Here is a 17253-nt window from a genome sequence, read left to right on the forward strand (position 1 = left end):
AGCGATGGGAAACCCAAGTTGACTCAGAAAGTGTATGCGCTTGCACAATAGCAACTGGGCTTACATCACTGTTAACAGAGTATGCCCACTGCACAAAGGCCAACCCTGAAAGTGTTATGGGGGATGTCTACAAGAGAATTTTTTTGTTTAATATCCACCTTCACAGGGTTCTGGGAACTCGAAAGCTTCCTGTTTTGTCATTTGTATTTGGTTCTAATAAATATGCTATTGCAGCTCTCTACACTTGTTCTCCACCAACTTACTCAACTGAACGCAACACACAAATGGACTTCTATAAGGCCAGTAAAAGGCTCTCCTTTGTTCTCGAAAACAAAAGACAATAAGGAACAGGGAATCTGAAACTGCTCAAGGCCTACAAAGAAACTCACCAGAATTTGTCTGGGCGGGGGAAGAGGGGTGAGAATTTCATGGCATAAATTTGCAATTAAAAATATGCATTGACATTTGTGGAAACAGTTCTGATCCATGAAGACTGCTGGCGTTCAGTAGGCTAAAAGCTTTGAAAGCCAAGGAGTGAGCAACAGATGGGTTAGAAGTGGAGTAAAAACTAACATTGCTGCATGTGGAAAAGGAGTCCCATTGAGAACACAATGACATTCTTAGCCTTCAGGTTTTGCAGTGTTGTGCATGTGCATGTGCATGTTGTGTACCCTGACGTCATTTCTGATTTATGGTGACCCTAAGGAGAACCTACCATGGGGGGGGGGTTTCTCAGCAAGTTTCTTCAAAGGAGGTTTTCCATTGTCTTCTCCTGAGGCTGAGAGCATGTGACTTGCCAAGGGACACTATGCAATGGAGGCAAAGGAGGCACCCAAAAGAAGGAAACACTTGACACCACAGTCATTGGAAACAGGAGTGTGTCATTTCTGAGCAACAGGGATACTACTGCAATAAAACCTTGCATTAAGATTATCAAGTAAGTTACAGAAAGGAGTTTCTTTGAAGATATATGGCTCTGTTTTTATGTCCTCACATGTAAGTTGCAGAGAAGCATCAATGACAACAAGAAGATATTGATAAAAGACCCTTACCAGCCTGCAGAAACAATAGTCTGGTTGCATAGTTCTCGCTGCCTTTCTACTGGCTTCAAGTAAGCACTTGTTTATTTTCCAGCCATTTCCAGGAACACCCCCCCTAAGGAGACTAGTGCAACCCCAGTGGATGTTTGTAATAATAAAGGGTGTTTCATCAGCAAACACTGCTTATAAGTATGGAGGCATGCACATGTGCACACACATGGCAGATCTACATGATCCATGCACTGGAAGACCAGTTACTGGGTTCTGGAAAAGCACGTCCTTATTCTGTTGCTGTACCCCACACACCAGTTCAAATGGCCAGTTTCATGGCCAGACTCAAGCAATGATATCCTAAATACTTGCCTATAGTCAACACACAAGGCAAACTGGCTACACAACCAGCATTCATTTTTATGTATTTGGCATTACTTTTCAGCAAAAATGTCAAGGAAGCCTGACAGTATAACACTCCCAATATGTAGAATTATTGAAACTTGCAAGGGATAATAATGATTCATATTTATACACTGCATTCAACCTGCTTTACCTACATCATTACACTGCTTATGACAACTCTGTAAAGTTTTTATTACCATCCTTCTTTCTTCCTGGTCTGGGGACAATTTTACCTTATTTGATTTTTTTGAGGAAAAGCTTTTTCATTTCTGTCATTGTGTCTGTTCCTTTTCTCCCTCTGTGTAGTCCTCCCTCCCTCGCCCTCACACAAACTCTCTCACATGCATATTGAACACTTTTAATAAAACGGAACTACTAAAATTTCAGGTGTGCATCACCAAACCGCTTCTTTTCCTTTGCTAGGGAAGCTGATCTTATTTAGTAAATATGATGCAAGACATACAAAGCCATTCTGGTAGATGCAAACTATGGCACATATAGATAGTCCATGGCCAACCTGAGGAAAATCATGTATCCCTGCCCACTGTGCTTCTTACAGGACCTGCCTGGACTGTATGTTGTCCAATGCAAAGTTTCCTGCAGAGTCAGAGGCACAAGCAGAGTTGACTGTCCTACCTGCTGGGTTTGCTGCCGCTGGATGGCCCGTACTTTGGGAACTGGGCTTTCCCGGGAGGAGGATGACTGCTGCCTGGACCGATTCCCATTCTGAAGGGGCTCTGCTGCCATTGTGGCAGAAGCTACAGACATGCTCCCCGTGCTTCGAAGAGAAGCACTATGAGGAAGGGACTGGGGTGCTTTCACCCTCGCACCCAGCCCTGCTTGGTCCATTTTGCGGATTTGGGTTTGCCCAGTACTATTCTGGCGAGGTAAAGCGATGGGCATGTGTTTGTCCAGCACTGTGCCCCTACGGGAAAAGTCTTCACTTTGTGTGCTGCGTTTGGTAAAGTCCTCCATGCTGCTATTGCTTGGTCCACTGAGTTTAAGGTCCTCACTGTTCTGGCTTCGGGAACTGGTGACACTCAGATTCTCCAAGCTGGAGTCCATGGACACTTTTGGCAATGGCTGAGGAGGGTTGTTAAGATGGTAAACAGGATTCTGGAAGGAAAGGGGCTGCAAACTGCCCTGCTGGTTTACTGCTGAGTGCAGAGGGCGCCTAACTTGGGGAGCACTCTGTGGAGTATTGTGAAGCTGCTTGATGTTTGCCACTTGGATGACTGAAAGCTGGCTACCAGATAAACGTACAGGAGCATCACGCATCATGGATCCGGGATCACACTGTGTGGCATTAGGATCCTGAAGATCCATCAGTGATATGCTTCGGACATTGGGCAGGTTCGTCTCATCATCCTTGTCTGAATAAGTCACACTCCGTGATGATGCCTGCTGGATCAACAGCAACTTGCCTTTGAAATAACCCTCACTTTCTTGGGGCGGAGACTTCAACTTCAACTCACTGAAAGATAGAAATGGTATTAAATTTAAATAGCTATATTAGAGGATGGTGTCTACAACAATGCATTAAACCTCCCTCTATGTTTTATTCAGCTCTTAGAAGAAAAATATATAACATAGGCTATCAGTTTAAGCAATAGCAAAACTATTGGCTGAAGATGCCAGCCACAGATGCTGGAAAAATGTCAGGAAGAAACTCTTCTAGAACATGGCCACATAGCCCGAAAACCCCACAAAAAACTATGGATGCCAGCCATGAAAGCCTTCGACTCCACAATAGCAAAACTGATCAAATCTGAGCCATTTTCAGTTTATTTTTCTCAGACGTTCCATTGTTGTTTGAGAAACCAACAGGTTTTTTTTTTCACATCAGAGCATGAAAATAAAGTGTATGTCAGAATCTATAGTTAAAGCTCTACTGTCACACTACATGAAGCCAAGGAAACAAATTATTAATGCACCGTATGTGATTTCCAATTGAAAAGGAAACAGAGTCAGACATTTTACTAGGCTACAGGTTCCAAAATACACTGAAGACTCCTAAGTGAAACAAGGGCCTGTTACAGACTGCCAAAATAAAGCTGCTTCGGGTCTGTTTGGAGGTATGCTGTTTAAATGATGCATGCATCCTAAGAATCCGGAAGCTGCACCAAAGCTGCACTCCAGTGCTTAGGAATGGAGTGTGGCATTGGCGCGACCTCCGGACTCTTAGGACCCATGCATCATTTAAATAGCATACCTCCAAAGAGACCTGAAGCAGCTTTATTTTGGCAGTCTGTAACAGGCCAAGGAATTTATTTCAATAGCTGTCTCTCACAACCATTAGGTGCTAAGAGTGAACTGTCAATAGCCTGGCATTAATTTATTATAGCCATCACAATCCCCCAGTTTTATTTCAGAAACACTAGAGCAAATTCACAATAGCAGATTCACCCATAAGAATGTGTGAAAAGACAGTAACAAGGAAAAACATAGCCCCATTTTGCTTTCTATTATTTATGGTATGGATAAAAGATGTAAGTTGTGTTACAGGACAAAAACCACAGCCACAAAAATGGATACAGCCTGCCCAGACATATCTATATTATAATTTGTAGCTTAAAGTAAAAGCTCTAGCTTGCTTTACATGGTATAGCTTGCTCACATCGTTGATTGAAGGCAATTCTTATGTGACACAGACAATTAGCTATTTATCATTTTGCATCAAAGAATCTTGAAAAGATGTAGCATAGTGCCCTTAGTCATTGTTGTGGGACAGGAACTACTATGCGATTAGAACTAATTAAGCATAGTAGGTAGAAGCCTAATCTGTGATCCACAATGCAACCTACTCTAAGGGGTAATATGAGTGGTTCACCTTAAAGGCGTGTTGCAAGCATTACTGAGATAGTGACTGTGAAGTACTGCAAACATATTTATGCATTATTTGTGTTGGAGACCATTAATATAGGTGACCCAATATTTGAGATGCCAGATTTGCCAAGACCATTACTAGGCAATACAGTTTGATTACAAGATATACAATTATCACACTGTCTCCTACTACTCTACTGTTTTGGTACAAACAGTAACAGCAGTGTCAAAGAACTGATTAATTATAAAGAACTAGTAAATTGAGATGGCAGAATTTTGGAGTGTATCACTTTAGTCTGTATGTGAGGGTGCCCTCTTTTTCAATGATACTCTTTCTAAAAACAATAGTCCAGACTCTGATTTCAGGTGAGGTGCTCTAGTTCAGGTTGACAAAACATAAGCTCTCCATTTGGTGATCCCATTATGAAATCTCCAGCTCTCACACAGCGGAGCCAGAAGAGACTTATGCTTTGGAAAGTTGCCTGCAAGTCAGAGCAGACAGTTGTGGCCTAGAAGATTCATTTGAGCATGAGATGTAGTCACATCTTAAAACTCTGGTTATAAGCAAAGGCGCTTGTAACAAGTGCCAGTTGGCCCAGCTACTTTGAATGCTAGTGATACTGTTTCTTGAGATGACTGATCAACCTTAAGATGAGCAGGTGTATTCTAGCACTAAAGAGACCTATGAATATTCAGGCAGGGCATACCTGTCAGCAGGGTCCTCAAATATTTTTTGCAGCCCTGACAAGAGGCTGACGTTGGGACTTGAATTGTGATCTGCCAGACGTCTCAACTGCTGTTGAACTGGTGTAGGGTTTGTTGTAGCCTTCGCGATGTCGGTGAGGATGCGTGGCAAGGGTCCCAGTTTTTCTACTGTTGCCTGTAGGAAGGAATTTTCACCCTGATTCGACAATAAGTACCGTGGAATCCACCATTTCAGTTTGAATTTCAATGAGTGTTTTTTTTTAAAATGACAATAACAATGATGAACATAGGTGGAAGAGTGGAGGTTGGAAGGAAAGGCGGGCATTTGTATGTGTGGGTGTATGTGGCAGGACCACAATGCATTGTTATGGAGCAGCAGGAGCACGGCGACCAGACGGATGGAGGAGACGAAACAGGGTGCAGCAGACATTGAGGAAAGAAAAGGAAACAGAAATTAAAAACTGACCCCCCAAAATAAAAAGGTCATGCTCAATAAAAACCAAACGAATGCCATTCCAGTGCAAACTTGTCATGCAAAGCAAACTAAGTTCAAAAGAGGGGGAAGACTATAATCACTACAAATGCAAATGAAATCCAGTAACTAGAGTAATTCCATTGCAAGGAAATTTCCAAGCCCTTCCTCCAAACCGAGAGAGGGTACAGTATTTTAGTCAGGGAAATGCATGCTGACATTCAGGGGGGTTGTGAGAACATTCAAAGAAAGCACGGGGAAGTGCCGCATGTAAGTGTGAAGGTCATCTATTTAAATCAGCCTTTGCCTCTTAACTGGCTGTTGTGAATGGCCACTATGCTTCTCTTTTGCTTTAAAAAAGAAGTATGCTGATAGAAATCAGTTAAAGCACTTCCTTTGTTGAATCCTAAGTAATTTCCACCAATATGGCCTGATCATCATTGACGACTATAAAATTTCAACCCATTGAACCAGAAAGGAAAACAGAAATGTGTTGTGGCATTTTGCTGTTGTTGTGGGCCTTCAAGTCATTTCCAGCTTATGGCGATCCTAAGGCAAAATTATCATGGGGTTTTCTCAGTGTTTTTCTTCAGAGGAGGTTTGCCATTGCCTTTCTCTGATGCTGGGAGAGTGTGACTTGCCCAAGGTCACCCAATGAGTTTGCATGGCTGAACCTTGGTCTCCAGAATCACAGTCCAATGGTCAAACTGGCCTTTTACCTCTCTTCAAGTTTACATTTATGCCATTCTGACTGCAAGAGCAGCTCTCACAAATTGTCAGCCCACTTTTTCATCTGCAATTGAAACAAATCTTCAGCTTTAAGTAGCTTCATGCAGCTAAATCAGTGGGAAGCACAGTTATGTCAAGGCAGACAGCCACTCCAGTGAACTTGGAGAGAGAACTTATTTAAACAAAAAATTGTCTATAAATAGCTGGGCAACTATGAGCATAAAACAAGGGAGCATGGGAGGGGGGAGGAGGTAGGTAAGACATGGAACTCTACATTTTTACAAAGGCGAAATATACAAGGATGATGTTCTTGCACATGATATTTGTACATTCAATTACCAGTGAATTTTCATTTTCTCAAACACAATAATAACTATGATTCCCACCATCATCAAAAAGAATTGACTATCTGTCCCATCAAGGGAAAAATCTAGTCAGGATGGTTTAACTGCATACAGTTTTAGACATTAACTTAGGGTTTAAAAACTTGGAAGGGTGATGGAATTAGCTTCAGAAAGCAGCGTAATCATGTGCAAAGATTAACATCCTTTCTTTCTTTGCTGTATGCATCAGGCCCTAAGCAGACATAATGTTCCCTAATCTCTTAGTTATGGCTCATGAACTGCCCTCCTCATATCTCCTCCTTTCTTTCTGCAACACTGAGCATGATGTTGTAGAGGATCACACAGGCTTAGTTGCTCAAAGCCCCCGGAGAAGGAATTCTTAGGAGCAAGAGGGAATCAAAACTAAAATAAGAAAGCGATAGACGAAACTGTTTTAAAATGGAATCTATAAAATTCAAAGGAAGGAGAGGATACCAGAATTTGTGAAGGGAAGAAAATATATGTATATGTAGATTAACCAAAGGCCAGAGTGTGTAATGGTTAGCACCCATTTGAGTGAGCCTCTGTAGTCATACTGCTGACCCTTCAGACCAGGAGGCTTTGACCTAAAGTCTGATCAGGAATGCAAATAGATTTGGAGGTCAGGTACTCTTTAAAAAAATGAAAGAAAGAGAGAAAGGTTAACTTTAGTAATTTCTCATGAAGGAGTTTTCTGATACTCCTTGAATTGTTGTTGTGTGCCTTCATGTCCTTTCTGACTTGTGGCAACATTATCAATATTCTTGGCAAGATTTTTTTCAGAGGGGGCTTTGCTTTTACCTCCTTCTGAGGCCAAGAGAATGTGACTTGTCTAAAGTTATCCAATGGATTTCCATGACTAAGTAGGAATTTGAACCCTGGTCTCCATAGTCGTAGTCCAGTGCTCAAACCACGACACCATGCTGAATTCTATACAATAAAGTTTACTGTTAGTAGGATACTGTCAGCAATCCAGCTAGCCCTCCCCAGTCTCCATACTCCATTACCTTGTCCAGCTGACATACAACTTCCCACAGCAAAGAATGCAAGACAGCAATCTCCCTTCCCAGATCTATGTAGCCTTCAAATCCTGGCGTATTGGAGATTGTGTCCGCATTGGAAATTTCTACCAAAAAACGTTTCATGCCTCCCCATTCGTGCTCTAGAAAGTCATTCATAAATGTAATGTATTCTTCTTTGTTCCCAAATCTTCATTTTGGGGAGGGGAAAAGAGGAACAGAGGAAGAGGAAGAGAGAGAAGGAGACAAAAAGGAGAGAGAGAGTGTCATAATTTGGGTAATTAAGTTCCTTTTCTGGGGATGAGTGGCAGGTTTTCAACTTTCTACAATGATCACAGCTGCCATTTCTGTGACCAAATGGCTAGTTCTGTATTTACACCTCCTTCCAGGTAGCGGCTAAAGACAATAATTTTTGAGCAAGCTAAAGCTAGCGTTATAGAACCTAGGTCATCCATGGTATGTAGTGTTTCTCCCACAATATTGTTTTCAGTCCAATAGACTTTGTAGGTTTCACAGCCTTCAGATATCTTTTTAACAACCAATATAGACAGATGAGAAGTAATTTAATGGTCAAGCTGTCTTTCCTATCTCACTATACAAAAATATGTTGAAAGATACTGCACTGATGTACTTCTGCTCAGTCAGTACAGTGGAAATCAGTCCAAAGCTAGACATGATAATAAAGGCTCCTTTGCATGTAAAGTGCAAGTTTAATAAAATAAAAGTGCAAATTACAAGTTATATTTAACATCCTATATAGTTTGGTCTATCAAAAGCAAGATTAACATCAGTAGGACTTGTGAATGAACTATTTATTGGGACAGGAATAGATACGAAAGAGGAATTTAACTCCTTTTTTCTTGTTGCAATCCTGCAGAAAAATCCCTCTTCTGAAGCTAGTGTTTAAATTAAGAAGAAATAAGATTGGTGCCAATCTTATCTTCTTTTTGCCTGCAAAGCAACTATAAGTTTCAGAAAGGGATTTTCCTCAGTAGCGTAACAGGAGGGAAATGGCTGAATTCCTTCCTCATGGTTGTTCCTGATCCTTTTTTATCAGCCTCTTTGAAGTCGATGCAATTTTTAATAAAAAATACAAGAACACCCATACCCAGCAGATGCCAAGTTACATTTAACATCGGAATCAGTTTGGTCTACCAAATCCACGATTAACATTAAAAAAACAAAAACAAAACAGTTCACAACCCAACAGCTGAAATGGTAAAAATCATAACCGAGTTGATGAAATTAAAGTACCCAATCTTCCGATACCCATAAAATATGGTAGATCAATAATTATAAACCTTTACAAAAGGAAGGAGTACATTCCTCTTTGTGTTTCATAAAATAATAGTGTGAATTCTTTACAAACTGTCAAACTACACTTTTATTCAAAAATCAGTAAGGTGCTTCCTAGAAAAGAACGATTCATTCCTTTTGTACAGAGTGTTTGAAGGTTCCAAATGTTCTGGATCTCCACCACCCAAATCATTGGAGCTGTCATCATCAGCTGATGAGACATATCAGCTTGAGACATATCAAGGGACTGTTAGCTCAATTTGCTGTGGTCTGGCCTGCACTCCCATGCAATGATTCCTTCTCCTCAAAGTCCATGCATGTTGAGTAGCCTGACATCACTGTCTTCAGAATTTGGGAGTGGGGATGCCCAAATTGCACCCACTTATTATGTGTGAGTTCAGGCAGAGAAGGGGAATCTTACTGAAGTAATGCAGAGGATGGGAAAGTTCATTTCTAGAAGAAGTCCAAGGGCCACGAACTAGAGTCAGACACAATACACTTACACAAAGGATTCACTTGTACCCTGTACTCCATGAGCCACACATACACTGGGATGATCTGCATATGCAAATACAAATCTGCACCTAAATTACTATACGTAGGAGTTATAACAGTTAAATTTAGGCCTAAAGATAAATGTTATTAAACCATTGGGAGTTGGAGACTCTTATTGATCAGTCTGGAAAATTACTTTCAAATAATAAGGATACAGATATAGTTGATCCCAAAGTAGTTACAGTGGAACCTTGTTATATGCTGGGGTTTGGTTCCAAGATCCCCCGTGTATAACAAAATCCATGGATGCTCAAGTCCCATTAAGTATAATGACGTAGCAAAATGGGGTCCCTTAAAAAAATGGAAAATCAAGGTTTGATACTTGAAATTTATACTTTTTTTGAACATTTTCAAACCATGGATGCTTGAATCCATGTATAAAACAATCAGTGTATAAGAAGGGCCAACTGTACTATGACTATTTGAAAAAATAACTATTTACTTTTCCATGACTCATAAATATCATGCCTAATAATTTTTTTCTTTACCATACTAAGTTCAACAAAAATAACTATCCTTTAAGCAGGTACATTTTTTAAGTATGACATTTCACACCAGACTTTCATACATTTTGACAAAAATAAGATGACAAGTGGAGAAACTCATTTGCGGAGCTACAGGTCACCATGACAATAATCCAGACATTCCTTAATTACTCTTTTCTGATCCTATGTTAGTTACCTTGTGAAGTTTGCCAGGTTCTGGATAACCTTTGCAATTAGTGTCAAAGTTCGAGAGGTACGGTCATCAGGGTATTCTTGCATGAGGTTGAAGAGACTTGGAGACATGATGGCTGGACAGAGGAAACGGAGAAAAAGCGAGGCACTGATCAGACGTTCGCTGATATCTTGCTTCCCCCTGTTGAGGCACTGCTGCTTCCATGAGGCAAATACCTCTTTCAGCTCCCGAGGAAAGACACTGAAAATCAACAAGGCAAGAGACAAACATGAAACTGAACCAGCAATAACCCCGCAACAGGAAAAAACAGGTGAAATCATTTCTGGGTTTAGTAGCAGTCACTTTTAAAGAGACAGGTAGGGCATAGATGGAAATTTAAAAAAAAACTAAAGGCTGTTCTTGTTATTAGTTTCAATTATGTGACTTACTGCATTGCACATGTTTAATGTACTATTACACACATTTCTAAATTGTGACATTAGAAAGGTTTTCTTTCCCTGGAACCCAATGGGAGCTGCAGCTGGCAGCTCCCTTATTTACAATGTAACTCACTACTGCCAAGCTCCAGTTGCAATTCAATGTCACTCACTTTTTCTCTCACACATTCCTCCATCGTTTATTGCATCAATAAAACAACACCAACCTCAACCATATTTCTTTGTTGTTCTTTAAAGCTGTCCTTCACAAAACTCCTCCTGCACCAAAAACTACTCTTCTTTGTACAGTTGGTTTGGTTTAATATTTTGGGAAATTCAAATATCATTTTCTTTGTGGCAGGGAAGCTTATACAGTGCGCCCGCGTTATACATGGGCGTGCTTCACGCGGTATTGACCGTACGCTTTCAAGCCGCAGGGCATGTGCAGGAAAGGGGCAGCACGTCCCATTCAAATGAATGGGCGAATGCGCCTGCCACATCGCCGCGCATGAGCCCCATTGTTTCCAATGGGGCTCAAGCATAGGCAGAATTCGCCTTATGCGGTGGGGTCCGGAATGGATCCCCATGTAAGACAAAGGCGGACTGTAACTCCAACACATCCCCTAAGAAACCCCAGCTTTAAAACATGAGAAATCTTTTAGCATGATAATACAGGTTCATATCCATGAAAATCCTTGCATTTATTACTGGAAGGTGGAACAAAACATAATGCTAACATCATATTATACTGTTTGCCTTTTGATGAGACTGGGCAAAAAAAGCAGTTCACTATGAGAGGAAATAAAGGAAACTTGGAGCTGGTGTTGCCACATTATTTTGATCCAGTTTCTTGCCACTACAATTCTCACCATATGAAAGCTATTAAATATTGACTAAGCCTGTCCTACCTTTTGCTTTAAGTTATGCTGGGTTCGCGTGTGACAAAAAAATAGATAAGGCTTTGTGTATATCTCAGAGCCAGGCAACTTCAGTTGGTAAAGGGCATAAACTCCCATCACCAGAGCCTGAAAACCACTGCCTAAACTTGTGAAACACAGCAGCAGAAGTAAAAAATCTCCCAACTTCTGCTCCTTATGCACCCTGAAGAATAAAATGTTAGTTTTTAAAATCACCACTGTGTCACTAAAAATGGTGGGGTAAGTAAAAAGGGGTAGCACTCGTCCCCTCATGCATGTGGCCTGTGTTCTGTTCACTCCTGGTATAACTGATAGGATCACGTTACGGAATAAAAAAATAGATACGGAGCTAACCTTTTCGTCCTGCACTCACTACAGTACAGAAAAATAATCTTGCTTCTTCCCGCAAAGTGGGAAAAAAATCCCCAGGACTCAGCTCAGCTATAAGGAAACAGATTGAAACCATCAAATATAGATCAAACCTTTCATTTCCACAGTCAGAGTTCCACATGACCTCTAAAAGCCAGTTTAAATCAGTTAAGCTGCCTAGTGTTGATGGCTGACATGAGGAACAAATCACTAAACCCCTTCTTCTGATAGGCTTCATTCCTTTCAGTGGTCCTTGTGCAGCTACACTGGCTGGTTGATTATGTGCATGGAATCCTATTACTTATTGCAACATTACATTCCAGGTCTACCACTTCTCGCTGATGCTTTACGGCAGGAATCTCTATAAGCAACTCACTGTTTGAGTAACACTCTTCTTCTTGTCTTGTACTCACCAGTAGGAGTTGATGATCTTGCAAAAGGCCAGCTCGCAACACATTTTGAGATTGGCCTGGTGATCGGCCAGTTCGCTAAGTGAACTTTTGCTGGGATCAACTTCACAGTTCTCATCTGACTCGTAGAGTGCCTTGATAAATTCACCTAGCAATGGGATGACAAGAGAAAGGCAATTAGGGGAATACTTTATTGGCCTGATGTTACACTCTTGCACTCTTCAACAGTAATAATTACTCAGTAGCAAATGATGTAAACTGATCATTCTCTATCACTAGACTGAAGCAGATTAACAAAAGAGTGTCAGGTCTGTTTCAGCCAGCTAATTTTCACAAAGAAAGCAGAAGCCTCACTCCATTTCTCTGATTCATAAGGAACACAGCTAGTTATAAAATGTCCTCCTTCCAAGTAGGGTAGAGAATAATTTTTGTCCTTCTCTGGCAATCAGCTTATCTTTGAAGGGGTGACATTTTCCCACCTATCCCTCAGAGAGACACTGGTAGAGATATAGCTTTTTTTGATTTGCCATACTGTGCCATTCTAGAATAATACAAAATTATTTTATTCTATACAAAAAACTCTCATGGGTGTCCTAAGAACCCAAGCAAATTTCTAGATCTCAGTGTTTCAGAAGTAAATCGGATATATCTTTCCTGTATCTAAGGAACAGTGGGTATACAAGTGGAGATTTCAGTGAGTGGGGTGGGGTCCTTCTTTCAGCATAAGTTATCTCATGTGCTCTTCTGCTTTCACACACTAATTCCCTATTAAATTTAAAATTACAAGACATCTGCTACAGCCGGACAAAAATGCAAATTCTGCCCTAAAATATCCGCTGGGCACATTTAATCTTAGCTATACACATTCCTGATTTTTAAAATGTGTAAAATTCCAAATCCTTTGCTCGCGTGCAAGAGATGGATTTTTTTGCGGGGTGTGTGTGCGTGCCAAAAATGACAACTGAGTAGTGCTTTATTGAAAGCATCGCAAACCTGGGGGCAAACAAAAGTTCCTTGCTTGGTCCATAGCACACTGACCTTTTAAAGAAATCTTTACCCCTTCATTACTGGGACATTCATTTTTCAACAGCTGTTTTTCGCTTTTAATTTTTTAAAATGCTGTTCTCATTTGTTCTCACATTTATGGTTTTAGTCCAGACATGAATTTTATAATTTTCAGACAAGTATGGGGAATGTGCAATCCTCCACACTGCAACTACCATCATCCCACACCACTGGTTCTGCTGACTAGGGTTGCTGGGAGATGCAATCTGGAGGGCCAAGCATTCCCTTACTACTTTCACGCTTTATTTTGTGAACTATCCAGACAGCTTTATTAGTCAGTACAGAAATGTAACAACACCTTTTTATCCGGACTCAGTCCTATCTATTTTATTTATGCTACCTAGGGGGAAATCTTGTTGAAAATCTTTGAAAGACAACTTCAAAATCTTCTCAATAAAACAAAATAAACAAAATCTCTAAACTGAATGTATTCATTATACAATACTGCTTCTAAAGGAGACAGGCTGTGCCTTATTAAGATGGTTTCCCAAGAGGGAAAAGCAAGGAATGCCATTGCAGGTATGGAAAATAGAAGTACTGGTATCCTCTTGTGTCCATGGCTGCTTTAGTCTGATTCTCCACACAAATATCCCTGACCTGGGCCAAGGGATCAAAACTAGTACAGTATTTGAAACATAGGCAAAGGCATCCCGAGCAGCCCAAAGAAACAAAGTGTTTGCTTGCACTACTGTTTGAAATTGCTTCTGTTCAACAGAGCACTTTGCTGCCAGCAGCTGAAATTGGGCAATTAAAGAAACAGGAGCATTTTGAGGACATGAAAGAGAGCAACTGGGAGCATTACTAGAATAAGCGCTAGCAAAAGGATCCTGTAAGTGTTCAAAAAGAGCATTCAAGGAAAAGCACAGGTGTTTAAACACAGCAGATAACAAGCTATGGAAAAAAAAAATTGGCACATGACACAGCAGTCCCCCCCACCCAAGCCTCAATATTGTTTGTCATTTAATTGCCAACTTTCAGCACAAATTATATAAAAAATTACGTAGTCCCTTGGGTAATTTTAACAGGCTTTACCACTCCATACGCAATATCTATTTGCTTAGAGCTGCTAGTTAGGAGGCTCCATGGTAGTGCTTATATTTGCCTACCATTGCATTTTAGCCAGTTCATATAATAGCACATTTGAGGGTAAGACGTGGAATTTTATATTCTGAACCTTTGTGCAGTATCAGGATATAGGAATTGGGAGACATGGAGTGGACTAGGACTGAGACAATGTAGAGGCAAAGAAAGAGAGGGCATAGTGTGTCCCACCACTCCATTATCTGAAGAGTGCATATAACCTAGATTATTCCAATGTGTTTAGAAAATGAGAAATAAAAGAATAGTTCAAGGGAGAGTAAGAGTAAAATAACAAGGATGAAGGTTAAAATATTTTTGCTCTTATAAACTGGAAGTAAAAATGGAATGGTTATCTCAAACTCCTTCATATTTTTGTTAAAACAGCTTGTCAAGCTTGTTAAAACAGGCTCAAATACACTTCTTCCCTGGTGAAAGCAGAAATATCGTTAATGTAGATGCAATGAAGAGAATGAAAAGTGCACACACTAACATAATGCCATTGTTGTGTGCCTTTGCAACTTATTGTGACCGTAAGATTAACCCATCATGGGAGATTAAATTGTAAATAAATAAATAAATAAATAAATAATAATAAGTGGAGAAATGTTAGCTTAAAAATTTACCCTGAAATCTTGGGTTAACTTATCCATGAGTCAGTACTCATTTCCACAGGAGTCAACGTGGGGTGAAGTGGGGCAACATTACTTTGAGCGAACACATTGGCTGTGCTACTTCCCCACAGGTGTATGTCTTGATGTACAGTAGATGGAGGGTGCAGAGGAGGAGGCTGTTAGCACACAATGCCCAGTTTCCTAGAAGACATGATCTCTGCCTCCTCTTCTTCGCCTCCTGGACCAGAGGACAACTGCTACCTGGACATCTCACTCTCTTTGGTCACTGCCTGACCAAGAATCCTCTCCCTCAACCTTCTTTCCCCCACTCTCCTTGCTTTTCTCAGAACTTCTCTTTTTGACAACATGCTTGTTGCTCTTCTTCTGTGCCAGTTCTGTATTCTCTGCACTTTTTGTTCAGAGGCAGGGCAACGGTGGAGGATGAATTGCTGACTACTGATGCTACCTGCTGTTCTCACTAGCTGCCTGGTTGGCCTCTTCTCTCTTCCACCCACATTCCACAAAGGCACATTTGTGTATGTTGGTCAGCTTTTCAAGAATCTGGGCTAAAATCTGGCAAAATTTAAAGTCTGGAATAACTGCTAATGTAGTTGCTGTTTTCTGTGCCCCATCCTTTACATTGTTTGTTACATGGTCCAAAGTTTTACCCTAGATTTATGCACATGTCATAGCAAATTCCATAATTTTGGGCCCAAAACCTGTCCTTGACTTATTCATGAAATTGACTTATAGTATATATGGTAGATAGTACAGTGGGCCCTTCTTTTATGCAGGGGATCCGTTCCAGACCCCCTCCCCCACATAAAGGAAATAATGCGTATGCTGGAGTCCCATTAGAAATAATGGGCCATGTGCCCATGGCGTGGTGTGGCATGTGCGCACCATCACTTCTTCTGGGGTGCGCCAGGTCTGACAACTAACTGTAAATCAAACAGGAAGATTGTGATCTACTGTGCATGTATAGCCTCTAATTCTGCAAAAGCCAATCAAAATAAGAATTAAATTGCCATTTATGTACCAAGTGCATCTTGTAAATATTTCTGTCCCACCAGCTTGAGGTATTCCTCAATGGCTTTGGTAGCTAGTGTATTCTCCCTGAAGATCAACACATCATGCTCCCCACAGCGATCAACCTCAGACATCACTAGATCGGTCAAGAAATCCTAAAGGAGAAAAGTTAGACAAGAAGAAGATGTTTTAGTCAATGACAAATTGTGCTGTGCTAGGCAAGAAAACTGTTAGGATATACCCAGATGGGAAGGATAAAAGAACTACTCTACTCAGCAAAAAAGCTACAAGGCTGGATTGTGTGAGATGCAGTGCCTGCTGCAAGAGAAAGTGGGGATTTAGGGACTGAGAGGTACATTCAAGTGAATGGGCACCTGACAGTTGATACTTTTTATATGAGTTGACTATAGCTTCATCCTATTTTTTTTATTTGATAATGAACTTTTTGAGGTAATTCTTTCCCCTTATTTTTAATACACAACACAGACTTCCTAAATTTAATGTATTTAAAATCTACAGTTCTTAGCTTAATCAAAGAACATCCCCAATCTTTCTGATGGTGTTGTTATTCAGAGTAGGAGCACACAAACTGCATGTTTTACAGATTACTTAATCCAGGATAGGCAAGCAGTTGATGAACTGTGTCAGTTGAGGAAGCCTGAATACTCAACCATCAATGGAAACTAGTCCAGTTTCTCACCCATTGCTCACTCTTATTTTCTGGCGCAAACATGGCCCTCACAGTCCACGTCTAAGGGCCCAAACAGACAGGCCAAAATAAAGCTGCTTTGGGTCACTTTGGAGGTATGCTGTTTAAATGACGCATCCATCTTAGGAGGCCAGAAGCTGCCCCAAAGCTGAGCTCCAGTCCTCTTAGGACGCATGCATTATTTAAACAGAATACCTCTAAAGTGACCCGAAGCAGCTTTATTTTGGCCTGTCTGATCGGGCCATAAATTGTTGTTTGCAATCTAGAGCTACCAATAGGCCATGTCTGAGAAGATTATACCTGACAGTAGCTCCGTTTAGATGTTTGGTAACTCTAATTTTGGAGGGGAGATGGTGACACACATACACTCCAGCCATGTTCCTACCATCCCACATTAATGGGGAAGGTCTCAAGCGAAACTTCATTTGGCTGAATGTAGCTACGGTATTGCACACAGTTAGGAAATCCAATTGTAAAACATTAACAATTCTGTGGAGCTCTTCAATCACGTCCAGCCAAATAATAATAATAATAATAATAATAATAATAATAATAATAATAATAATAAT

The 17253-nt window shown here is 40.7% G+C and overlaps 1 protein-coding gene across 7 annotated transcripts in view; it reads right to left on the reverse strand.

Annotated features, from left to right (window-relative positions):
- Window positions 1-17253, reverse strand: part of RASAL2 (RAS protein activator like 2) — a 279543-nt gene that overhangs the window by 13313 nt on the left and 248977 nt on the right. For 6 of the 7 annotated variants that reach the window (XM_042463810.1, XM_042463808.1, XM_042463816.1 and 3 more), the window contains 6 exons: window positions 15986-16130; window positions 12194-12338; window positions 10082-10318; window positions 7538-7739; window positions 4970-5163; window positions 2073-2910 (listed from right to left, as the gene is read on the reverse strand). In XM_042463810.1, the coding sequence (XP_042319744.1) occupies window positions 2073-2910; window positions 4970-5163; window positions 7538-7739; window positions 10082-10318; window positions 12194-12338; window positions 15986-16130 (1761 nt within the window). The remainder of the gene's footprint in view (window positions 1-2072; window positions 2911-4969; window positions 5164-7537; window positions 7740-10081; window positions 10319-12193; window positions 12339-15985; window positions 16131-17253) is intronic. The other variant, XM_042463809.1, reaches the window with a different exon arrangement.

Source organism: Sceloporus undulatus, chromosome 4 (assembly GCF_019175285.1).
Source record: "Sceloporus undulatus isolate JIND9_A2432 ecotype Alabama chromosome 4, SceUnd_v1.1, whole genome shotgun sequence".
NCBI classification, from domain to species: Eukaryota; Metazoa; Chordata; class Lepidosauria; order Squamata; family Phrynosomatidae; genus Sceloporus; species Sceloporus undulatus.